The sequence below is a fragment of the Lynx rufus genome, unplaced genomic scaffold (genome assembly GCF_022079265.1).
Source record: "Lynx rufus isolate CCGP_SWC_20201006 ecotype Redwood Valley unplaced genomic scaffold, mLynRuf1.p SCAF_23, whole genome shotgun sequence".
Taxonomy (NCBI): Eukaryota; Metazoa; Chordata; class Mammalia; order Carnivora; family Felidae; genus Lynx; species Lynx rufus.
In genome coordinates this window covers 14,662,531-14,682,113 of record NW_025814838.1, presented here as the reverse complement: position 1 = coordinate 14,682,113, position 19,583 = coordinate 14,662,531, and the positions used below count along the sequence as shown (strand labels likewise).

Below are 19,583 nucleotides of genomic sequence, written 5' to 3'. Positions count from 1 at the left end.
GTCGTCCGTTACCACCTGCGCAGAGGCTCAGCAGTCCAGCAGGCTCTGCGAGCTCCCTGTCTCTGAGACCTGACACTCCTTCTCCGTCCAGATCCCGGTACCACTTGTCGCCTTTGGGTGCGGCGAGTAACGTCTCTACCCTCTGCACGGGAAGGAGACTGCGGGGTCCTGGACCTGTCCGCTCCCTTTGCACGTGAGGAAGCTGAGGCTCAGAAGGAACCCGGCATTCCCAGGGACGTGCAAAACATGGGGGGCAGCATGAGACCAGGACCCGGGTGCCCAGCGTGTGACCCCTCACCTGCCCCAAAGCACAGGGAGCCTCAGCTGCATGAGACAAGGAGCTGAGATAGGTTGTCATCCCGGGCTTGAGGTGAAGACACTGGTCTCTCTGGTGTCACCTCATAATGGAGAGTTCTAGTCACTAGTTTTTCATGCCCGTGAGCTTGGAGGGTTTGCCCTGTACTCACCTCTAGAGCTCACGCCAGCTCCATGCCGTGGGAAGACGCGGTGGGAAAGGGATGGGCAGTGGGTCGGAGGAGGCTTCTCTGGGAACCGCCTGGGTCTGCAGAACAGATCCATGGGGAAATGCAGGCTGGACAAGAGGTAGACCAGAGCTCACCCACAAGGCAACCCAGAAGCCTGCGATAGTAGAGCCTGGGACCCCTCTAAGGGCAGATGCAGTTTGCATCTGGTGACGTCCCCACCGGGGCCCCAGGAGTCTGCTCTTCCAGGTAGCCTGGGGGCCCTGCTCTCGTTCGTGGCCGTCACCTGACAGTTGAGAACGGCTTACCCTTCCGGGAGCAGAAGTGCATGTTAGCGGGGACTCTGGCGGCACCGCTGCGGGGAACTGGAGCCCCAGCTCAGTGGTTGTGGTGTGGGCTCTACACCGAGCCGTGACCTGGGCCTGCGTTCCACCTCCAGACCGCTCACCCACTAGCTCCGCGAGCTCAGGCCGACTCCTTAGCTTCTCCGTGCCTAACTGTGCAGCCGGAGAGGAGCCGAAGGGGCCTTGGAGGGAGCGGCACATGCATCAAAAGGTTCAGCAGAGTCTGGTCAGTCCACACTTACCAAGCACCTGCTGGATGCCAGATACTGTCACCAGGCACCGGAGACATTATTGTCATCACCACACAAAAATAAAGGGGTAGGGAAGGTGCCAGAGTGGGTAAGAGGGCCTCTTACTTGAGCATAAGGGACTTTGGGAAGGGATGGGGAGACGCTGACAGGAGCCATGCAGGTATCTGGATGGAGGGCATCCAGACGGAAGCAGCAAGCGCAAAGGCTCAGAGATAGAAGCAGGCTTGGCGTGTTCTGGGAGGTTCCCCAGTAATGAGAGTGGGTGGAGTCCACGAGGTTCCCAGTAGTGAGGGGAGTGGGCGGACATGGGACCCAGGAAGATGGGAGGAGCTGGGGCCTGGTGGCCTTGGTGCCACAATGAGATCGTGGGGATATTCTAGATGGGGGGCGTTGGGTGGGGCAGGAGGCTCTCTGGCCCCTCGTCTGCCAAGAGCCATGCCTGGTGCTCAGTACTGCAGATGGAGAGGGCAGTGAGCAAACCAGTCTGTGTCCTGGAGAAGCTCCTGGCCGACAGGAGAGACTTCCGTGTGGAGTGACGTGAGGCCACCGTGCGCTTGGGTCCGGGGTCTGTGGCCAAAAGGCGGCAACCAGCTGTCCCAGGGGGTTGGGGGAAGCGCTTACGTTAGACAACGGAGTTTCAGTTGGGAGGCGACAGCCTCTTCCTAGGGTGTGGGACCAGAGCCCTTCCCAGGTGAGAGGGGGCGGCCGACAGGCCCGTGGCAGCTGGGTGACAAAGGGCCTTTGGTGCCGTGAGAGGGACCTTGAGGTTGATCTCAGAGGCCCCGGGGAGCCCCTGGAGGTTTCTGCCCAGGAAGTGGACGGGAGCGGAGCTCGAGGTGTCTCCTCGCACCCGACGCGGAAGCACCTCTGCCCAGTCACTGGGACGTTTATCCTGGAGGCCGAGAGGGGTTTAGGGTCTCCCCTTGACGTTCCACGACCAGCCCATTCTCAGGCCACCAGACTCAAGAGGCACTCTGGGGCCGCATGACCTGGTGGGTGTGCTCCGCAGCCCCCCCCCCCACCCCATCCAGGTTCAAATCCCAGCTCCGCCCTGACTCTTTGTGAGCCTAGCAGGCGTTCATCTCTCTGTGCCTCTGTCTCCCCAGCCGTGAGGTGGGGTCGTGGTCCCAGCCCCACAGGAGGCAGCCAGGAGTAAGGGGTAAATTCACGGAAAGCTCTCAGAGTGGTCCCTGTGAGGCGGGAGCATCAAACCGTCCCCGCCTTCCTCTCCCCTGCCGAGTTCCTCAGCCCCCATGTGCACCTGTTCTCTCCTTCACACCTCAGTGACTTCCGGCCTTAACCTGGGACTCTCCCCACAGCCCAGCTCCAGCCCTGCTTCAGTCTGTGCACGCCTCCACCCAGCTTCCTCAGTCCTGCTTGCCACCTCCCCCAGACCCTCATCCTCGGGTCTCCTTCCTCCCTCCCGTCGGGAGGCTCCCCTGGCCCCTGGGCCTCCCCCCTGCCTCCCCCTCGGGAGGCTCCCCTCACCCCTGGGCTCTTGCCCCTGGGCCTCCCCCCGCCTCCCCCTCGGGAGGCTCCCCTCACCCCTGGGCCCTCATCCCTGGGCCTCCCTCCTGCCTCCATCTATGGAAATCCCACTCACCTCCCCAGACCAAGGCCCAGAGTGCCTTTTGCTTCCCAAACCCTTTCCCACACCAGGCTGGCTAGAAGGAAACACCACCTTCCCCTAGAAGCTCTTCTGTTTTGCCACAAAGTTTTGTTAATGAAATGCCTGCCTGTTGCCCACCACTGGGCCCAAGCGCTGGTGCTGAGACTTGTCATGAGTCTCGTGGGCCCCCAGCTCAGCGCCGGGCCCATCGGCCTCCTGGAAACATTAGAAGAACAAAGGGATTCTAGGTTGCATCTCTGGGGGGCGCTCTCAGGGTGGCCTCTTCTGGCATCTTCTCCCCACAGGCCCTGGTGCAGCCTGGCGTCTAGGGAGCGTGGCTAGCGAAGGGAGTCCAGCGTCTGGTGCCTGCCGGCTGCTTGGATGTATGAACGATGTGTAGAGCATCTCCTGGCCGTGGGCTGTCGGAGAGGGAGACTGTGACGTCCGTAGGGTTATGCCTGTCTCTTGGATTGCTCTGTCCTTCCTGGCCCATCACTGACTACTTGCTCGGCGATTGATGCTGGGCTTGAGCTGCTGGGGTGAAGTAATTATAATCACCAGGACGTTGCTCCCCTTGTCCCTTCAGAAGGGCAGTGACTCTGACTCCTGAATTTGTGGGTGTCTGTGGAGACTGAGGGCACGGGGTCCTCCCCAGGGACACTTTAGAGACATATCGCAGGCTTCCTCTCCCTCCCCTGCCCGAACTCTCCAGATGAAGCCTTCTCCTTCCCCTCTTGGCTTCTGCATTCCAGCGCAGGAGCACCTGGGAAACAGCCTAAGCGAGGCCTCTTTGAACCAGCCAGGTCACTCATCCGGCTGTCCAGGGGACACCCCCCACCCCCCCACCATGGCCGCTTGGAGCCCGTTCTCAGCGTAAAGATGAGAAGCACAGTTACCTTTTCCAAGTTTGCACCCTTATTGTTTCCCTGAGTTAATCAAGTAGAGATACTTCCTGTAGCTTCGCTAAAGATACCCGGTCAGAGGCTTACACAAGGGGCTCGGTGGCGTTCAGGAAGCTGTACGGGGGTCCATCGTGTGCGACAATTCATTGCTCTCGGTTGCCTCCATGGAAAGTGTTGAAAGTGGCAATTGCGTGTATTTTCTCTCCTCACTTCCCAATTAGCGATTGCATAACAGTCTCCCTGGAAACAAGTGCTCAGGCATCACACCCGGAACACAGCACAGCTTGCTGCTTTGCTGAGGCCTGTCCCCGTGTCCCAGGAGGGCGGGCCTGGGCCTGCGGCCTCCATCGGCGGCGTCTGCACCTCCCGGCTGACCCATACGTGAAAGGAGAAAGGCAGGTTTTCAGTACTCCTGAGATACAACCCAGTGACAGAGACCAAACAGAGCTCGTCAAGTCTGAGAGTCAGAATTGCTTTTCTGTCTCAGGGAAGGAGTAGCTGATGGTCGCTCTCTTGCTTGGAAACACCCCTGGTCCCGAGGGTAGAGTCCACGTTCTCTAACTTGACCTCCTGGCCCGCCCCTGCCGGCTCCCCCCCCCTTGTTCCTGCATCTGGGCTCCATCCCGCCGCGGCCCTTGGCCCGCCCTGGCTGTTCCCCGACCGGCACCTTTCTGTCCCCCAGCCTGAGAGCAGACGGATGCGCACGGGCCCAGGAAGCAGGCGCAGGAGTTGTGAGCACGTAGGTGCCGACTTCGCCCTCTGCCTCCTCCTCCTCTCTCCAAAGTGCCTCTCTGTGGGCCTCTGTGGATTAAAGCGCCTATGGAAGAGGCGCTCCCCGGGGGAGTGGTAACAACCACCACCCCCACCACCCGGGCCAGTCTGCTTTCCTCCTGTCCAGCCCACACCCGTCTCTCCCGGAGCACTCACTGGGATGTATTCGTCTGCCCGCTCCTGGTCTCCTTCCCCAGGAGCCTCGAAGCTCCTCGAGGGCAGGGGCCCCGTGTGTTAACCGGCGCACATTCTTTCGAGGCACGCCGCCTCGGACAAAGGCAGGCATACCCCAGAACACCAGTGAGCGTGTCATGCGTGAATCCGCAGAATTGGCCCGAGTACCTCTCCCGGCACGTGGCGCAAATCTGGAACTCTGTGGCTTTGGCAGCGAAGTTAATCTCTCATTCAGGGCACACCTGGTGCAGAGAGGGTGGCTCCGGTGGCCCTCCTTCCTGCAGGTGGTTCTGCCACTTGCCCGTGTGGCCTCCGCACTCCCAGAGGAAGACGAGAGGGGGGGAGGGTCGCAGGGTGCTTGCCTTTTTGTGGCAAGCCCTGGACATGGTTGCCTCACGTGGCATCCACCAGGCCCGGTCCGTGGCTCCCACCTCTCCACAAGGCCACTGGGAATCTTGTCTTGTTCCCAGGAAGAAGAAATGGGCTGGGTGAGCCAGTCCCCTCAGAATTGGGCCTGGGAGGGACTCTCCTAGCCAGAGGATCCTCATGCTGGGCGCCTTGGGAGTCTAATCAGTGTTGCGGAATTCTCCAGCCAGTGACACAGTGTCAGATCAGCTGACTCTGGAGTAGCTGCTTCTCAGCAAGGCCTGAGCTGCTCACTCCTCCTGATGGAACCAGACCTCCAATTCATTTTATAAAATGCCATGACATTCTTCGATGAAAATAAAAACGGACTCTGGAAATGCACAGTCACTTCTGCCCACCTGGCAGGCAGCTCCCAGGAAGGGTGGCCCCAGGGCAGGTCCCCTCAGGGGGTGGGGGGGGCATTTGGCTGAGAAGGCCAGCCCAGGGAAGACCATGCCAGAAAGTGGAGGGGCTGGGGGGGGGGGCGAGCATTTGCTCTAGGAAGCGTGGCTTATTGTGTTGTTTACAGTGTGCCATCGTTTTTTTTTTTTTTTTTTTTAATTTTTTTTTTTTTTTTCAACGTTTATTTATTTTTGGGACAGAGAGAGACAGAGCATGAACGGGGGAGGGGCAGAGAGAGAAGGAGACACAGAATCGGAAACAGGCTCCAGGCTCTGAGCCATCAGCCCAGAGCCTGACGCGGGGCTCGAACTCACGGACCGCGAGATCGTGACCTGGCTGAAGTCGGACGCTTAACCGACTGCGCCACCCAGGCGCCCCTGCCATCGTTTTTAAAATTGCTGCTCTTGATGTGACGGTATCCTTGTCTTCTCGAGACTCAAAATGAAATTAACCTTTCTGCAGGAAGGCAAATGCTCATAGTAAGATAGCCCTGAGTGTTCTTTTCAGAGGCGGAGGCGGGGACTGAGCCCCAGCACTGCTAATGGCTCTAGGGTCACAAAACAATAGCAGGGCCACCACAGCTCAGGAGGGGGCCCCCAGAGGAGTCTGGCAGGTTCCTTGAGCTGGCTTCCGTCCCCTCCCTTCACTTCTCACACTGCAGCCCCAGGAGCCCAACCAACGAATGGAAATCTGTCCTGTCCCCTTAAGCACTGAACCGACCCTGTGGGGACAGGCTCTGACAGGACAGTGATCTCCTCCAGGGCGCCCCCGTGTGACAAGTGGAGTCTCTGAAGAACCAGCTCCCGGCCTTCTGTCTTCTCCCTGCCTGAGGGCATTTGGAGGCTAGCCTCCTTTCCTCCATACCACTCCCCCGCTGGGGTCTTTGTCCTCTCTCCTTGGACTTGGCAACAGCTTTCCAACCACTCTGCCTGGTGGCCTGCTTCCCCGCCCCTGAATTCATCCCCTATGTTTATTCTGTTATCTTGCAGTGAATGCTTATGGGGCTTCTCATGATCTCCACACACTGCATTGGGCTCTGTGATACTGGGGGGAACCAGACAGGTAATGGCCCTGCCTCCCTGGGACGTAGATCGTTCAAGGAAGGTGGGGCAGCTAGAGGCACATGATGAAGCAGTGGTGAGGACCTTGAAGAACAGAGAACAGGACATCGTTAGCAGGGGTATCCTGGAGGGTCTCTCCGTGGTGGGGGCACAAGAGTAGAGACTTAAATGTCAAGGTATTCCAGGCCAAGAGGACGGCTTGGGAAAGGCCTAAGGCATCAGGAGCATGGGTCATCACCTCATCCACATAGAAGTTGCTGGTGGATCGGCATCAGTCACAGCCTCCAGAAGATGCTGATTACCAGGCGCTTAGCCTGGGTTGTCCTGAATGAGGTGGGCCCATCCTTGCCACCATTTTATGGATGGGAAGCCTGAGGCTCCCACTGGTTTAGCCACCTGACCGTAGATGGCAGTGTGGGCCGCGCTTCCCGCCTGAGGGCCTGTCATCTGGTGTGATCATCCCGCAGTGCGGTCTCTTGGATGGTTTCCTAGGGGCCCACGGAGGCCAGGGGACCAGGGAGAGCGGGCCGGCAGACATGCTGGGTCTGTGCTTCCAGCCAACGAGGGCAGGACTGCTTAGCTCTGAAATCGTACCAAAGCCCTTAGTGGTGAAGTATCACGGTGGCTCTCGTTTTCTGTAAGATACCTTCACCAAAAGCAACGGTGAGGCAAATGCGGAAAAGGGCTAAGACTTTATTAGATAAAGGGTTGTGGGGATTTGTGGTACCGTTTGCTCCGCTTTATGCAATTTCCAGAAAAAAAAAAAAGGTAAAAATGAAAGGACAGTCACGGGAAAAAAGGGTCTTTCGTGAACGGTTCTGCCCTCTTCCCTGCCCCACGGAGCTCTGCCAAAATCACGGGCGAGGACTCATGAAGCGGATTGAGACCCGAGGGAAGCGATGTCCCTGGTAGAGGTTGGCAGTCGGGCACCAGCGTTGAGGTGACAGGCTTCCTTCCGTCTGCACGATACATGGCTTCAGCCAGAGCTGACCCCAGGTGGAATTTCTCTGAACTGAGTTCTGCCTTAGGGAAGCCTGTGGTTTGCAGGACCCGCAGGTTTCTCTGCTATAAATTGGAGAATGTCTTCTGGATTGGGGGTGGCTCTGACTGTGCACTGATTGGAGACCTGGGACCCTGCCCATCTGTCTCCCGATTCTGAGCCCTCAGGCATGTGCCTTATTCTTTCTGAGCCTCCGTCTCCAGCGTCAGATGGGAGCGTGCGGCCCAAGGAAAGAGCTCAGTGCACAGCGTGAGTAAAGATCCCGCAAATACCCGTGCTTGCCCTGAATGGCTCAGGTAAAAGTTGCCCACATGTCAAGTTCGGTGCTGCCACGTCGGGTTTTCTCAGGGGCTGGTTAGGGTTCCAGGGCCCGGCGCTCTGGAGCAATGAGCTCTTGGAAGGATTTGGGATTCTTCCAGGGTGATCATCTTTCCGCCACGTCACTCCTGCCCCTGGGACCTTGGTGAGAAGAGGCACTGAGACCAGGGAAAATAGACACTTTCCACCCCTGGGTAGCTTCCTCCCACCTTCATTTTGAGCGTTCTGGCCTCCCTAGGATCCTGTTGCCCAGCTCAGCCCCATAGGCAGAGTGGGGAGCCTTCCCCCGTCTCCCCTTACTGCTTGAGAGGGTGTTGAGTATTCCCTGCTGCAAAAACGGAGAGACTTCTGGGCCTCACAGGCTCCTTGGTGGTCCTCCGACAGCCTCTCAGGCGGGCCTGTGGGCTTCTCGCGCCCCTTAGAACTTAGGCCCGATGGACTCCGTTTGGCACTACGTGGCCACGTGAACCCCCTTCCCCAGAAGGAGCATCTCAGTGCCTGACGATGGGTCAAAACTCAGAAGCCATAGAGCAGCACCTGGCCATCAGACCAGGAACGCAGCACAAGTGGCTGCAGTTTGTGCCATGGCCGGCTGCTGCTCTCCGGCCTGGCGCGCCTCCCGCCAGGCCGCGGGAGCCCGGAGCCCCTGTCTGGGGCCGCGCTGGGCCGGGACTCGGAGTGGCTTTGGCAGCCCTTAGTGCTCTCACCCTCTGGAGGAGGGCTGTGCTGAGGCAGCTCGCGGGGGTGGCCCCGGGCAGGAACCCCTTGCTGTGACCTGGAAGGGATCCGGGGAGCCTGCCGGCCGCAGAAGCTCTGTGACCTTTCCTCCCACCCCGTGTCCTGGAAGGGCTGCCGGGTGAAATACAGGATGCCCGGCGAAATACGAATCTCAGATAAACAGTGAGTAATTTCTTAGTTCCAGTGTGTGGCGTAGAGTTGAATACTGAAAAATTCTTGAATCATGAATTATTGAATATTGAGTTATGAATACCGAAAAATTATGCGTTGTTTATCTGAAACTCAGATATCGCCAGGCATCCTGTGTTTTCATCTGCCAAATTGGGCAGCACTAAAAGAATCCCCCTGCCGTGCTCAGGTCCTTGGCAGGGCCTTGTGGGGACTCTTCTCTCGAGATCCGGGCACATACCGGGATCGGGTGCCTCTGGGCACGGCCTCATTCAGCTGACTGTTGACGGAGCCCCTCTTTGAGGTCACCTCCATGCTGGCACAGGGCAGAGGGCGGGGCTGAGGGCCATGCTCCATCCGTGGGACCTCGTGCACAATTCACCCAGACCCTCTTAGGCTGCCACTTCCTCATTTGTCACGTGAGAGTAGTCCCCTCTCTTCTCATGTTCTTGTGAGGTCGGATGGCCTCATTCCTCCCCCTGCCCTCTCTCTCCCCTTCCCTTACTCACCTCGTGTGGTTCTTCCATCTAGGAAGAGCATCACTCTCACAGAGAAGGAGTCTCCTGCCCCCCACGCTGGCCAGGGTTTCTTTGTGATGAGCCACGGCCCCCCGGTGCAGATCCGCATGAGCAGGGCAGGCCACACAGTCTCTGGGGCCCCTTGCTTCGATATCGTTAAGGATTTCAACCCTGGGACGGCAGACCGTCACGCAGTTGTAGTTCTTGGCAGGCACGCTTGGGCCACCAGCCCCGCCGCCGAGGGCCAAGCAGCCACGATGGTGGAGGGTCAGAGGACGGAGCCCCAGAACACCGAGGGTAGAGACTGCATAGACCTGGGGCCCTGTGCCTGCCTCCCGAGCCATGCTGCACAGCCCCCAGCCTGGCATGGTCCCGTGCTGCCCGGTATCCTGGTTTTTCAAGGGAAGATGGAACTTCTCAGTACAATCTTTCTTCTTTCTTTTTTTAATCTTTTTTTGTGTGTTTGTGCTTATTTATTTGGAGAGAGAGAGAATGTGCACGTGCCATTGGGGGAGGCGCAGAGAGAGGGAGAGAGATCCGAGCAGACACGTGTCAGCACAGAGCCTGACGTGGGGCTTGATCTCACAAACCATGAGATCATGACCCGGGCCGAAATCGGGAATCAGACGCTGAACCAGCTGAGCCACCCAAGTGCCCCATCAGTAAAATCTTTCTTAAATAGTGATGCCTGATTCATATTTTAGAAACTTCCTATGATGGTAAATCAAACACTGTCTCTGGGAAGCAGCTTGGACCTGTGTGGTGCCTGGATTTATCTGTGAGTCCTACACTGGCCTGTGACCTCCACCAGCAACACAGCAGTGACCGGCTTTGCTCACTGTTAGGTCCCCTGGCCCCTTCACTGCCTTGGCACGTTGTAGGTCCTCTGTAAACAACAGACACAGTTGCTAAGACTTCATTTATTCATGGGAACACACTGTAGGCGGTTTCATGGATCTGTTGTCCCCCTCTTAGTAATAATATCACGAACGTCTTCCCTGTTGATTCAACAGGATCGCACGTGGGAAGCCTTACGTACACCCTTTGCTCGCGGCAATTGCTCAGGTCGACTTCAGCCGTCTGGGTGGTGATGACCGGTCGCTGTATCCTCTATGGGTGGTTTTCGGAAGAGGAAAGAGTGAGCGCCTGAGCGGCCCTGTGTGTCTGTTTTCTCAGGATGCCAAGTTTGTGGAGGAGCGGAGGAAGCAGCTGCAGAACTACCTGCGCAGCGTCATGAATAAGGTCATCCAGGTGGCCCCCGAGTTTGCCGCCAGCCCCAAGAAGGAGACCCTGGTGCAGCTGATGCCCTTCTTTGTGTAAGTACTGTTCACATGGGCGCTCCGCCCAGCACTTCCTCCTCCCCCTCCTCCGAGGTTGGCAGGCGAAGTGCGTGGCCATCGTTGACACACCGGGGTCCAGGTGTTGTTCCCCGAGCCGCACGAGCTGAGGCGCTGTGCACTTCCGAAAGGGCTTCAAGACAGCGGGTCAGCCGATGAGCGCTGTTGAGCTGAGGTTTGCAAATAAATGCAGGCCTGCGTGGCTTTCTACCTTCCACCTTTCGATCAAAGCAGAGAGTAATTTTCTCTGCAGCTCACAGAATCTTCCAGAACCAAATCAGCCTGTCACCGTTGCTTCAGCGGGTAATGGATGCAAGGGAAAATTCTCAGACTCCCACTGCTGCTGACTTAAGTAATACTAATATGAAAATAACTTTAAGTGTGAGCTAACTTAAAAAATTAGGTATACATTTCTTATTCATATATCTCTTAAAAAAGTGAACAGGAATTGAAAGACGTTTGTTGACGTGTCAAGCACTTACAAAATCATCACAATTTAAAACTGTCAGCACAACAGATACTGATGTTGTTTTGAAACCGAAGCTTTGCTCGCGTTGGCCTGGAGCACACTCCTTCCTTTGCCGCGTGCGGCGCCCGTGTATCTGGGGCCAGCTCCATGCCCCCCACTCTTCTCTGGTCACATTGCTGGGGACATGTCTGTGCAGCACCTTGGGGCAAGTGGCCGTCCCTTGATGTCACTACTTGATCGCTGAGGAGTCGGCTATACCATAGAACTGGAACAGAGATGATGGAATAGTTGGTTTTTTTAGAGCCTTCAGATGCTATAGAACATAATCGTATCATTTCTAGAATGTTAGCATCATAGGGAAACTCAAGATGTAAAACTCTGTACGGCAAACCTTTGGATCCCCAAAAGTGGGATTGGGACCCATTAGTTGAGATGCGCTGGTTGGGGCTGTGTGACGTGCTGGGGTGAAATAAGTGTTTCTTTTCAGCGTAGCTCTCGAGAACAGCCCGCTGAAGGTCCAGGGGTCTGTCCTCATTAACGGTGATGCTCTGACCTCAGCTGGGCTTATCCTGTTTATGTCTGCCTTGGGTCCCACCTCCCGGCATTTCCAGCTTGAACTTCCGGCCAGGCCGACGTTGGCCAGCTGCCCCTCTCGATTGCAGCTTGCTCATGTTTTCCTGATTTTTTCAGGGCTTTTGTAAGACGACAAAATTTGTATTCTGCATCTGGTAAAAGGCACCTTTTTTTTCTTTTATTTTTTTAAGGGTATATTTTTGAGAGAGAGTGCAAGTGGGGGGTAGGGGAAGAAAGAGGGGGGCAGAGGATCCAAAGCAGGCTCCCCACTGACAGCACAAAGCCTGACGCCGGGGCTCGAACTCCCAAACCACGAGACCACAACCTGAGCCAAAGTCAGACGCTCAACTGACAGAGCCACCCAGGCGCCCCACAAGCCACCTTTTTCTCTAAACGCTCGCTATGGAAAACCACACTTTGCATTCATTCCCTGGTGATGCTGGGGCTTAGTCTCGCCGTTTGGAAAGCGCCATAATGGTTCGTGAGGGGAGTTCCCGTTCTTTTAAAGGCAGCCGCCTGGCCTGCGATATGTGTTGGAAATTAACCTGTCCCTGAGTCCTGTGAGTTTGGGCTAAAGTCCCCAGTGAAAACCAAGTTAGGCGGTCCTAAGACCCTGATGCGAAGCCAGGCCGCCTGCCCCAGTCTGAGGAGAAGAGACTGCTCGCAGGCCAGCTGGCGTCCCTCCTGCCTGCCGTGTGCGGCCCAGGTTTCTCTGATTGGGCTTTTACCAAACAGCGGCCTGCGGGATCGTGGAAACTGTATGTTCATCGAGCAGCTCAGTGTGCTGGGGGAGCTCGGCCGTGCGGTTATGTTCATCAGAGCTGAGGGAGAAACCTTCTGTGTGTAATTAGCACAGAGAACAGAAAAGCACAAAGAATCTCAGTCAGAGATTGTGGCAGATGACGCCATGTTGACGCCAGACTTCCGCGGAAACGCTAGCCTAGACCCCGGTTGGAATTAAACCACTTGCTCCCTTTGGCTTTCCCGGGGTCCAGAGGACACTGCCCGGCCCATGTCTGTCTTTTGTGAGTGAGGTGGGGATTCCGGGTTGGAGTGTGTAGATTGGTTCATTTTGGGGTAGACAGAAGGTGAGCAGCGGTGTGATTTGTCGCTGCTGTTAAGTCTCCGTGCGATGATCTCCTGCTTGTGCGTGCCTGGCGCTCAGCTCACATCTCGCCCTGAGGAATTTCTGATTTGAAAAACCCAAATCTCTCTTGGTTAAGGGCATAAACCCTACAAAGGATAATTATTCTCATAAAGCTTGACAGACATCCTCAGTTCTTTCAAATGCTGACTCAGGATTCTAAAAGCCCCTGTTAGCTACTGAACAGAAGTAGGCATGTTTACTAAGGAAGGTGCCTCCGGTCCCCTTCCATGTGCTGACTGCTGACTACAGGCACCGGCTCAGGGGTCCCCTACTTGAACTCATCTTCCCAGTCTTCCTGAGAACCTATTAGGTGGCACCCTATAAACCTGCCGATAAAATGGCAATTTTGTAAGGTTCCACTCAAAACTGCTGAGCACAGCGAGGCCCAGAGAGGTCCCCTGCTGACCCCAGGGTTACCCAGCCAGCGCACGGGGAGCCCCGAGTGTTCAGTGCCACATCCCGTGTTTTGGGGTAAAGCTTGGAGCCTGTGGAATGAGCCCGCCCCGCCCCCACCCCCGATCTTTTATCTGACCAGTCCAGTGGAGTTTTGGTTTTTGTTTACTTTTACTGAAGTGTCCCCAACCTCAGAATAGCAGTGTCAAATCACGTATCAGGCTTCTCTGGAAAACTGAGACTTGGTCCTCGCGTGTTAGGGACTGCACATGTGTGTCCTCCCCAAAGTCACGTGTGGAAGCCCTAACCCCAGCGTGATGGTATTTGGAAGTGGGGGTTGGGGGAGGTAATGAGCTTGACAGGAAGTCATAAGGGCGACACGATGGGATTAGCGCCCTTACGAGGAGAGGAAGAGGCGCTGGCGTTTGCTCGCTCGCTCGCTCGCTCTCTCTGCCACGTGAGGACGCCGTGAGCGGCAGCCATCTGCAAGCCAGGAAGAGAGCCTTCACCCGGAACTAAATCTGCCGGCACTTTGGCTCTTAGCCTCCAGAACTGTGAGAAATCAGTGTCTGTTGTTGAAGTAAGCCACCGCAGTCCGTGGTATTGTGTCACGGCGGGGGGCAGACGCATACGCCCCCGTTCAGCGCCCCGCCACCCTTGGCTGCCGCGGAGCAGTGCTGCCTGCCCTCACCGAGACCCCCGCCCCGTTGCCTCCTGGACCCTGAGCCGAGCCGAGCCTTCCCCTTCCCCTGTTGGCCTTTGGCTGCTTTTCTCCTACGCTCGTTTGCGTTTCCTGCCTGGCCCCCAGCAGACACTCGGGCGCGCAGTCCTGCCTCTCACCCGCCGCTCAGACGGCCTCTCCATCCAGGCCGGATGGGAGACCGGACCCTGTGTCACCCAAGATGCCTTCGGTTTTTTGCACACTGCTCTCGCGCGTGTTCTGAGAGCTGCCCCACTGCCAAACTTCCGAAAGGTGGTCCCTCTCTGATTTGGGGTGGGCGAGGGGCGGAGGGCAGCGGACTCAAAGCCGGTGCCTAGAACTTGCTCCGTTTTCTTCATAAATCTTCCTTAGAGCCTTTAGGCTTGTGGGGTCCAGCATCCAGCAGGACCCGCTTTGGCACGCACGTCTCCACTTTGTTTTTCTTCTTTCGGGTGTCAGTATTGCTCTGTGTTCTGCAAGGGGCATCCCGACCTCCAAGTAATCTGCCATCTGCTCCGATCTGGGAGCTGAAGAATCGGCTGGTCGGATCTGTTCTCCAAACCTCCCCGCCTCCCACCGCCGTCCCCGCCAGGGCCGGCAGCAGGCCGAATCAGAAAGCCGGGCGGCGGGAAGCAGACCGTTTCTTTCCCATTTTGAACTCTGTGTGTCGGATGGGGACCGGAGTCTGCCCACCCCCCCCCCCCGCCCCAAGATGCTGAGTAGGGGAAGAGCAGCCCCCTCTGGCCCCCTCCTCGGGAGCCCCGTGTCGTTTGCACCCCCCAGCATTTCAGGGAAAGGTGGGCGCCAAGACGTGACACGTGGCAGATGCTAGCAGACGCCGCGGGGACGTCAGGTGCTCTTTTGAAAGTGCGTTAATGAGGGAGGCTTGGATTCCAAGAACTCATCCTGCAGAACTGGACCGCACATTGGTGAAGGCTTACATGATTTCTTGTGCTGGCATTTAGCACATTATTAAAATGTTTACTGCAGAGCAATTCATCCTGGGGAACTGCATCACGGTCGGCTGTTTGTGAAGGGGAGGGAAAAGTTACAGGGGTGAGGGCTGGAGTAATGTAGGTCACAGCACCAATTCCCAACTGAATTTTCAGCAAAAAGTGTGGCCGATGTTTGCCCCTCTCACCACCCCCCTCCTCTGCTGTACTTGCTCCGAAAGCTTGTTGAATGTATTTTTTGCCGAAATAGGAGCTGCCATTTCTCCCAGTGAGCAGGGGTGTAGCCTGGGGATGAAATGCCCCCCGCTGCTCACCACGAAAGGATCACCTGAATCCCAAGCTGAGACCTTTCACTTTGCAAGTTGCTGCTGATAGAAATTACTTAGCTCCCTCCTAGGGACTTTTAACTCACACTGCTTCTCTGGACGAGCCTGAACCTTCCAGGCTCCAGAGTCCTCACCGTGGCCCAGGTGCCACAGAGGAGTGCAGACCCGATTTGACAGATCTCAAATGTGTGGCCAGACCTGGGAGACTGGTTAGGTGTGGACAGTGTTTAAAGTAAAACATGAAGGTGAGTGACTTTTGGTGGGACGGTTATGCCCCACATTGGCACCTTTCCAACTACCCAGTCGGGCTTCCTTGATTTCCGTCAGCTGCCAGGCCCTCAAAGGCAGATGGGTCTGAGGTCCCTCTAGCCAAACAGAAAGGGTGGGGAGTGTGGCGTCTGAGGTTCCCCAGCTCTCCTACTAAGGTGGAGGATGGCCTCAGGCAAGGGTCTGGCCTCTGTGTCTCGTGTCGTGAGGTATACAACAGGAAGAACAGTGGCAGGACCACCGATCTGTCGGGGGTGAAGTGAGCTCACGTGAGAGAGCCCAGTACAGTGTCTTGTCTGAGATGTCCGCTCGTGAGAAACAGGAGGAGAGAATCCTTATAAAAACCCCACGGACATTTCTGGGTGTCTCTTCATCCAGCCACATATGCATCCATCCCTACAAGTGAGATACTGGAGGCCCAGGAAGTTTAAATGATTTGCCCAAGATCATTCTGAATTATTCCCGTCCCCCTACTAGGGATCCCGCACTCTAGACAGTAACTCAGGGCCCGCCTCAGGGAAAGGGGCTGCAGGAGCTGAGCTCTGGCTTTCCGGGTACCCGAGAGGTCGGCCTGGGCCCGTGGACATTGTTCTTCCCACGGGAAGGCACCCCCAATCCTTGGAAGCCCACCACCAGAGGCTCCTCCCCGGCGACCTACCGCCCTGTCACCTGGAGACAGGAAGTATAAAATGCCACCCAATCACCTCCAGCCAAGCCTGGCTATTTCTTTTTCTTTTTTTTTTTTTTCCTCAAGTTTATTTATTTTGAAGGGGAGGGAGGAACAGAGAGAGAGGAAGACAGAGAATCTCGACGCAAGGCTCAATCCCACAACCGTGAGATCATGATCTGAGCGGAAACCAAGAGTCGGATGCTCAGCCGACTGAGGGACCCAGGCGCCCCCAGCCAGGCTGTTTCTGGGGCTGCTGCTAGGGTACGTGGAGGCAGTGCCGCCCCCAGGGTGCTGGCCCTCCAGACCCCAGGGCTCCAGCCCAAGGAGAGGGGAACGAGTCCCTCTGTTTGAAAGTGACAAGGACAACAGCTACTCTTGTCTAACATTCAGAGAGCCTTCATGTCCCCAGGCTTCCTACCCTCAGTACTTAGGGTCTGACTGCCATCTCTTTCTGTTTGGTGGGGAATGGGGAGAGGTCAGCTCCACAGAGGAGGGACAAGAGCAGGGAGGAGGAGGATGGTGTGACTGTAACGAGTGCCAGAAAAAGTGGGGGACTCTGGGACACGTCCAGGACAGAAACTCTGCTGACTGGACACATGGAAAGTACCCCTCAAAGGAGCCTACATTCAGCCCATCTGGTTTATCGTAGAGCGCAAAACAGAAAGAAGATTAAAAAAAAAAAAAAAACAACACTTTCTGCTTTGATGGAGTAGGGGAGTGGAAAAATAGACAGACACATCCACTGCCAAATAATAAGGTCTTTGAAGAAAGTTCATGCAGAGTCAGAGGCTAGAGAGTCATACAGTGGTATTTTCCAGCAGATGGTCAGGAAAGGCCTCTGTCAGGGAAAGATCTTGCAAATTTCTGGGGGAAGGGTGTGCAGTTAGAGGGAACAGTAAGTACGGAGGCCCTGGGGCAGGAGCAAGCTGAGTGTGTCAGAGTAAGGCCAGGGTGGCCAGATCACAGATCATCTGGAGCCTTGAAATCCATAACAATGACTTTGGGCTTTATTCTCAGTTTGTTGGGAAGCCCCTGAAGGGCTTGGGGGAGGGCTGTGATAAGGATCTGGTTTGCATTTTTAAAACTTCACTCTGGATATGGGATAGAGAATGAAATTGGAGAGGAGCAGGTGGGACGGCTTTTGTAGGGTGTGCGCAGGAGGAGTTGGCATCTTGGCGGAGGTGATGAGAAGGGCAGGTGAGCAGTGAGTGGACCCCGTTGTGTTTGAGGACCGGCTGTCCAGGTGGGGAGAAGTGACGATGCACCCAGCATGTTGCCAGGCCGGGCAGATGCAGCAACGCCCCCACGTCCGCTCACTGGGGACAGTCTCGGTATTCAAGTCAACAGACGTGATTGAGCACCAACTGTGTCCAGGCTCTTGGGTTAGCAGAGAGGTTGGCAGGGCTACTAAACCGATGACTAAGATGTGGACCTGGCACCGGGGGCCCACATACATATGGGGCTTGATATCATCGGGCCATGTGTCTTTCATCCATTCACTAGGAACTTGCAGAGTGCCTCGTTACGTGTCACACTGCCGGGTTCGGGTCCCAGCTCTGCCATGGACAGGCCGTGTGGTCTTGAGCAAGTCACTGAAGCTCTCCCGGGCCTCAGTGTCTTCATCTGTACAATGGACATATTCGTAGCATCCGCCTCGCAGGGGGCCACGCGGGTTCCACGAGCGCACGTATGTCAGGCTCGTCAAACAGCCCTTTGCACGTAGTAAGCACGTATGTGTGTCACTATTTTTACCAGCAGAAAGGAAGCACGGGGGAAGGAGAGTCTGGGGAGCAGACGTTTTGGAGGAAGTGATAAACTTAAGGTATTAAAAAAAAATGAAACACTACAGAACGAGAGGAGATTGAGAAGTAAACATCACTGCCGAGTATTGTGCCCCCACCCCCCGTGACCGCCGTGAAGCCGCTTATGTAACGTTGTAGAAACTGTTAATCCTTTGTATGTCCAAGCCGGAGCCTACACCGCATTCCGTAGTTTGCCTTTTTAGTTTAATAAAGCTGGCTCATTCCTTGTGAAAGCCACGCAGCATCCAGTGCAGGGGCTGTTTTGTCATTTATTTCACCATTGCTCTACTGGAAGATGGAAGAGATTTCCAGATTTTTCTCCCTCAAACAGTGCTGGCAGGAACGCTGCAGTAGAGCTACATTTTGGCAGATAGGTAGGGAGGATTGATCTTTCTTTAGAAGCCAGTCTGGCTCAGAGGGCAGGTGCATTTAAAAATTTTGACAGAGGGGCGCCTGGGTGGCGCAGTCGGTTAAGCGTCCGACTTCAGCCAGGTCACGATCTCGCGGTCCGGGATTTCGAGCCCCGCGTCAGGCTCTGGGCTGATGGCTCGGAGCCTGGAGCCTGTTTCCGATTCTGTGTCTCCCTCTCTCTCTGCCCCTCCCCCATTCATGCTCTGTCTCTCTCTGTCCCAAAAATAAATAAAAAACGTTGAAAAAAAATTTAAAAAAAAAAATTTTTGACAGATGTCACTAAACCCCACCCCCTTGTACCAATCTGATATGCAGAATTTCAATAGGCGTCAAGAGGGGAGACGGGAAGGCTGGGACCTGGGAGTGTGCAGGTCTCAAGAGAGTTTCTGTCCTGGTCTCCAGAAAGGTTGCCCGTGCAGGCCTTTGGGCTCAGGTCTGTGTTTTAGGAGGAACACAGTGGCAGCTGGGGGAGAGTGGAGCGGTGGGGGGTGGCGGGGTGCTTTCGCGGTAACCCAGAGAAATGGTGGGGATGCGCCTGAACCAGATGATGCCAAGTGTTTGAGGCCGAATGTCTGGGCAAGTGATGGTCAAGGGGACAGAAGAGAAGCTGGTTTGGGAGCAGACAAGGTGAAAACAAGGCATTGGGTTTAGAAGCTGGTCTTGGGTACTGAATGTGAGTTGGGAGCCAGGTAAGGAGGGATGAGCGTCTCCAAGGAGTGCGTGTGCCGAGCTTCACATGAGCTGGAAATGCCCTCCTGGCGCTCCTCAGGAAACGTACCTGTTCACATCCCAAGAAAAATCCGTCAAGAGATGGGGGCCAGCATTGCATTTCTCTCGTGGAAATTAAAGGGCAGCGATCACCATTCGTGGTTTGAAGGAATCTACACCAAGGAGGCAAAAGGGAGATTCCCGACACACAGACATGGTTAAGGGTGACATTTCCAGGAACCAGGGCAGGAATTCAGAGGCGAGAAATGGTCACGGTCTCATGGGTCAGTCTTGCTTTTAGCTGCCACCGCGTCTTTGGCGCATGTTTGTGGTTGTGTCTGTGGCAAACAATGAGTCCTTCTTGCAAATGAAATAAATGCTAATCGGCTTAGGTGCATAGTATGCTTGATGTGAATGATATTCCTAGAAATAAGTTTTGGAAGCGCAGTAAGTCCTTACTTTGATTTTGACCCACAATTCCGTGCGATGCTGTCCACTTTGGCAGGAGATCCGTGCACCGCGCTGTTAGGGGAACAGTCCCCGGTTACGCGTGCAGGGGTCATCCGTTGTTCGGGGCTCGCTCGGCTGCGGGTCTTGGCAAATACCTCCAAACTTCCTGTTTCTTCTTTAAGAGGTAAATCTTTTTAGATCTCCAGAGTAATAAACGGTACGAAGAATATTGGG

The 19,583-nt window shown here is 55.8% G+C and overlaps 1 protein-coding gene across 2 annotated transcripts in view; it reads left to right on the top strand.

Moving 5' to 3' along the window:
• The window catches only part of SNX29 (sorting nexin 29), a 499,996-nt gene that overhangs the window by 445,840 nt on the left and 34,573 nt on the right, over positions 1-19,583 (top strand). For both annotated transcript variants that reach the window (XM_047087507.1, XM_047087509.1), the window contains exon 20: positions 10,320-10,459. In XM_047087507.1, coding sequence (XP_046943463.1) covers positions 10,320-10,459 — 140 coding nt within the window. The remainder of the gene's footprint in view (positions 1-10,319; positions 10,460-19,583) is intronic.